Raw genomic sequence first — 5,930 nt, forward strand, 5'->3', positions numbered from 1 at the left:
CTATTATGGTTTTTACAGTTATGTTTGATCAAATGCAGGCTTAATATGTGATCAGGAAAGTGTTTTTGATGTGTCAATAAATGGTACTCTTTTGTGAATTGTCTTATTGAGACAGTAATTACGAATATTAAATATAATCATGCATTTACGTTGAAATTAGGCCTGAAAAAGACGTCTTTTAAACTTTCACTTTACAACCAAATTTAGACGTAAGTGGGACGTCCTTGTATAGACGTCTTTTCAACGACCTAAAAAAGACGTCTTTCACCTTTCAACCAAATTTGAACGTTGTTTAAATGTCTGGCAATGTCGTCTTTTCAACGTGTTTTTGCTGGGTGGGGATAATCTCCTTTCAATGGACATAAAAAACTAATGCACATTATAACAGCGAAATATAATAAAGCATATCACACACACGATACTTTAAATTGACACAACACGCATGAAATGAACAAAACGATATGTTGTATGAAGCTGTAAAGTTTATCATCTGTGAAAGCAGCGATCGAGGCTCCACTGCGCGGCGTGACATCACAGGGCTCATGATGTCACAGGGCTACATTCCGAGCTACATTCCGGCGAACATTCCGAGCTGCGCCAGTATAAAAGTCAGCAGCAGCAGCGAAGACTTTCACACAATCAGCAGCAGCAGCGACGTTCGCCCAGAATAAGTTACTTGATATCATAATATAAAGCACAAGTCACTTCATTTAACTAATTTAGCTAAATTAAAATGGCTATCCCACTTGGATCCATATTGGTGGCGGATTGGCACCGCTGTGCAGACAGCAGAGAGTTCTTCAGCAAAATACTGCACAAGAAGACACGGCGAAAGTTTGGGCTCTTGGAGGCGCCGATGATGCCTCCTCATATGAATGTGGACATCGTTCGCTACAAGGTTCTTATCTCGGGTAAAACTGGAGTCGGGAAGAGTGCTCTTGCTGCCCGTCTCGCTGGCCTCAATCTCCCCAAAATGCATTATGAGACCACAGGCATAGAGACAACAGTGGTCTTCTGGCCTGTGAGACTAAAGGACAGTGGCCGTGTGCTGTTTTTCCGCTTTGAGCTTTGGGACTGTGGGGAAAGTGCCATGCGAAGATTTGACCACATGTTACCGTCATGTAAGGAACAGGTGGATGCCATCCTTTTCCTGTTCTCCTTCACTGATCGTGGCTCCTTTGATGATCTTTCAAATCAGATATCACGGATCACAGAATCTTCAGATCCAGTGGTTAAATTGGTGGTTGGCACCAAATTTGACTTATTTATGCACAAAGACGTGACAGAGGGTGACATAACACATTTTCAAGAGCTGTGGGGTCTTCCGGTCTTCCGAGTGGGAGGTGATGTGAGTGCGGGGCTTGGTGAAGTAGCGCCTCTCCTAAATGCCCTTGCAGAACATCTGTGGCACCAGGACTGTATGGCTGCTTCATCTGTCTCCATCTCCCCACAGGCTAATCTCAGAGAAACGGGCTCAGAGATCATTGTATAGCTTGTGTGTATTGTAGATCAATTTCACATGTGTTGGTCAGTATAAGGCAACATTTATGGATGGACTATGCTGCTTTGGAAATACTCTACATAACAGAGAGAATAAAAGAAAGAAAAAAAAGTCAGCAGCAGCGAAGACTTTCACTCGATCAGCAGCCAAACACTGGACATCTGCTTTCACCATGAACACTAGAGCAGCCATTCCCAAACTGTGGTCCGCGGACCACTAGTGGTCCGTGAGGGTACTGCAGGTGGTCCGTGGAAAGGCAAAATAAAATAAAATAATATTTTTTTACCTTCAGTTTACTAGGAAATTCCCATTAAAAAATAAAAAGTAAAAAGAATATGTAGGCCTATATTGATATAACATTTGTATTAAATTGTCAAGTTATTGTGCGATTACTAAAATAGGCTAGTGGCGCTCAGCCGTGACGTTCAAGTTCAGTGCTGTTATGGATCGGTGGATAGCAACAGGTTCTCTGAAGAGAAAAGAGACAGAGGCAGAAGTTACAAAAAATGAAGAGATTGACAGTCGGATGCATCTATGAGCCAGATTCTATGAGCATCTATGAGCCAGAATAAATAAATTAAATATGTGGCAGCCGTTGTGTGCAGTAAACTTTCTTTTAACAAGCCTGTTGTACTGATGTGATGACTAGTTATAGTTTTAGTGCTAGTAAGCCTATTTAGAGGTGCGGATTAATTCAGGTAGGTCTGTGTGTAGACATATTTTATTATGTGTGTTATGAGGTGGTCCGCAAAATTTTTTGATTACAAATAGTGGTCCACACACAAAAAGTTTGAAAACCTCTGCACTAGAGCACTGTCTCCTACTGTAGCAGCTATGGAGAACAGCTCAACAGGTGAATATATCTCATATTCATATTTTCACACATAAGGTTTTTAAACACAAGAAATATATAGTCATATGAGGATCATGTTACATTGGGAAGAGGAAAACACCAAACTTGGTCAAAGTATTTAATTGACAAGCTCAAACTACAGCTTAGTATATAGGTTTTGTTTTACTATGCAAAAAATCTGACAGGAAATTAAATATACATTAACTACAGCATAAGCAGGTAATAATTCATTAGCCGTTTCTTTGCCTTAAAACAAAACAATTTACACTCTCCAAGCACAGCATCACTTTTGGCCACTACTGTATGTGTGTATATGTTTATAATTACAAATTAAATATTGTTTGTGACCCGTGCTGGCAAAATGAGTCGGGATGTGCACTCATTTTAAGTGAAAAATATTGATTTATTGAAAGATTGATCAATTTTGATTTCGTCTAGAGATCCCAACGCTCCGAATAGCAATTCAACATCTAAAAGTGTCTTTATTTGTGCGTTTTCTGAGAGGAGTAGATTTTTTAATAGATAATGTGAAATTAAGAATATCTCATTTTTGATAATGTGCTCATTTTTCCAGCACGGGTCACATTTATCTTTTAATTTAATTAGATGTTCATTCAATGAAGTTACTTTTGCTGTGGCATTCATGCTGAATGTCAAATGTTTAATTAATTAAAGTCAATGTAGTAACTAGAAATCCTTTTTTATTATTATTTTAGAAAAACGAAAATCGAAAAGCAAGAAGAGTCGCCTTTCTGCATTCTTCAGAAACTCGTGGCTGGCTATAAAAAGTCGAGGGAAAGAAGAAGTCCCTTTACAGCCACCGTCTGACACAGATCCAGCTGATCCACAGCCGGGCCCGTCCCACCTCAGGTCAGCGGCTCAACAGGATAAAACTGATCCAAAGCCGGGCCCGTCCAGCGTCAAGCCCACAAACTGTGACGCAAATCCAGCTGAAGGTGGGTCTACTGTCATTTTATTCCTGTTCTTTTGTGTCTTGGGATCTAGCCTCAGTATTTGATTTATAATATCTGGAGACAATTTCTAACTGTTCTGTTTCTGTTTTGGGGTTTTTAGAAAAGCAAACAAAAATGAAGAAGAAAGACAGCTGTACAATCTTCAGAAAAATGTGTCGGACTGTAAAAAGTGCAGCAGTGCAACTCATAAAGCGCAAGAAGACGGCTCCACTTCATCCACAGCCCGACACAGATTCAGCCGATCCTCAGCCGGGTCCATCTGTACCTGAGCCACCGGCTTCACAGGATACGACTGATCTTCAGCTGGATCCATCCTTCTTTGAGCCGCCGGCTTTGCTGGATCTGACTGATCTTCTTCCGGCTCCTTTAGCATTTCCAGAATCTCCAGATGCCGATTCAGAGCGAAGCGAAGATCCAAGAACCGTCTCTTTCCCGGGACCGTCTACCCGTGAGTATTTCACCTCTTGTCTAGTTCTAGTCTAGTTTTTCTTAGTAAGCCTGTGTATTTAAACTCATGCCATATGTCTAATCCTTCATCCGGCATTCCCAATATAATGTGTCATGCTGATGAATCCATTATTTTCCTGATTCCCTGTCAAAAGAAATATGATTGTAAAGAAACTGATTATCCTGCATATTTAGACTCCAGGTCTATGAATCTCATATATTAACATGTTTGCATTTTTGCAGTTCCATTTTCCGAACTTTATGAAGTGGAAGAGGATATTGGACAAGGATACTTTGGCACTGTGCGCAAAGGCATCCGTAAATCTGATGGCCAGCAGGTACAATCACTCTTGCTGTGTTCATCAACTGTACCGTATAGATCAGTGCTTTCATCAAGTGCACTTAATAACTTCTTTTTCTTTTACAGGTCGCCATCAAATTCATCACTAAGAGTGAAACAGGACGGTATTCAGACCGCTATATCGATGTTGTAAGTTGCACATAATGCATATATTTAAAATATCTCAAATTATAAGTCAGCTAATGGTTTGTTGACCTCTTTTCTCCAGCCTGGGGTTTCCAAGCCACTGTTTGCAGAAGAGGCTCTGAACCTGCTGCTGAATCGGCCTCCGCTAAGCCCCTACATCCTGCACATGCTGGACTGGTTTGAAGAGGAAGATCGGTTCATCCTCATCCAGGAGACTTGTTCAGATTCGTCTTGAGAGAAACGCTGAGTGAATCGCAGGCACGTCCTCTGATGTACCAAGCGGTGCTCAGAGCCAAGCACTGTCTTGACAGAGGCGTCTTCCACCGTGACATCAAGTTAGACAACTTTGTGATCAACACAGAGACGAACCAAATCAAACTGATAGACTTTGGCTGCGGAGAAATCGTCAAAAGTGTCTATAAGGGTCAATTTATAGGTGAGTTGGCTTTTTGTATTACCATAGCCCTAATGAGTTGTGATTTGTGGAAATGGATATTTGCTTAATACTTTGCAGACTTTGAATATGAGGCGGAGCCGACAACAGTCTGGTCTCTGGGCATTATGATGTACAGAACGGTGTGCAGATGTCAGCCCTTAAGAAATGAACATGGCCGTGTGAGTTTTGACTCCAGAGTATCCGCAGGTGAGAGAACTTACCAAAAACACATTGAGTATCAGCACAATCCTGTACATAACACATGCTACATATTTCAGAACCGATACATGACAACGTTAGTTTCTGGACATTCAGTGCATACGTGAATAACCAGCGCTCTTGTGAAACCTTACAGAATTCCAGGATTTGATCTCACAGTGTCTGGCTCATGAACCAGCCGAGAGAGCGACTATGGAGGAGATCCTGCAGCATGACTGGTTTCAGCAGAACAAATGTCCGGAGTAACTCAGGAGTCAGGTAGTGTGACTTGAGAGTTAGGGCAGACGATGAGAGAAATCACTTTTGTGAAAGTCCAATCAGTGCTGTCATGAGCTTCTCCTCACATTTATCCCTTCTTCAGATGCTTCAAATCATCTGGTGAGGAAAAATCATTCAGCAGAGAGTCAGGACCCTTCAGCTTAATTTAAGGGCCCTGGCACACCAAACCGACGGTTGGCCAAAGTTGGTCCGTCGTTGAGCGTTAGTCAGCTAAGTATTTGCGGCATGATCCACATCATCTGCACTAATCGAACCTTGTCGGGTGTTTTTTGGCCGATTGAGCATGTTGAATCGACATGGCATAGTCAGCTGTCATCGCCGTTAGTTCTTGGTTTATATCTATGGTTTATAATGGAGAATTATGCACTGAATTTGAAAGCTGCTCACTGCATATCCCAGCACTGTGATTGAGACCAGTCCGCGTTTAAACCTGTTCTGAGGTCGCGCTCCGCTGCCTATTATTGTCCGAGCTGATAAATGATCTGCGCTGCGCAGCTAAAACGAGTAGCGTTGTTTCATTTCACGTCCATTTTGTGCAACAGAAATAGCAGTGCTTATTATTTGAGCAATGTGGTGGTGGCATCACTGCGACCTTTAGTCACACAGCAGGTCGCAAAAGGTCTTATCCCGCTCAAACCCGGATATTGCGCTCGTCAATCACGTGATATTGATTAACTATATCATGATATAAATATGAGACAAAGACTCTCTGTGACGCCACATTGACACAATAT

General features: G+C 41.7%; 1 protein-coding gene across 1 annotated transcript; it reads left to right on the forward strand.

Moving 5' to 3' along the window:
* Positions 1–733: 733 nt before the first annotated feature.
* LOC307126647 (ciliogenesis and planar polarity effector 2-like) lies at positions 734–1,492 on the forward strand (the record flags this gene model as incomplete). Its single annotated transcript, XM_079817276.1, has 1 exon — positions 734–1,492. One exon carries the CDS (start codon positions 734–736, stop codon positions 1,490–1,492), a length of 759 nt encoding a protein of 252 aa, XP_079673402.1.
* Between the last annotated feature and the right edge of the window lie 4,438 nt (positions 1,493–5,930).

This window comes from Gobio gobio (genome assembly GCF_949357685.1).
Source record: "Gobio gobio genome assembly, chromosome: 5".
Classification (NCBI taxonomy): Eukaryota; Metazoa; Chordata; class Actinopteri; order Cypriniformes; family Gobionidae; genus Gobio; species Gobio gobio.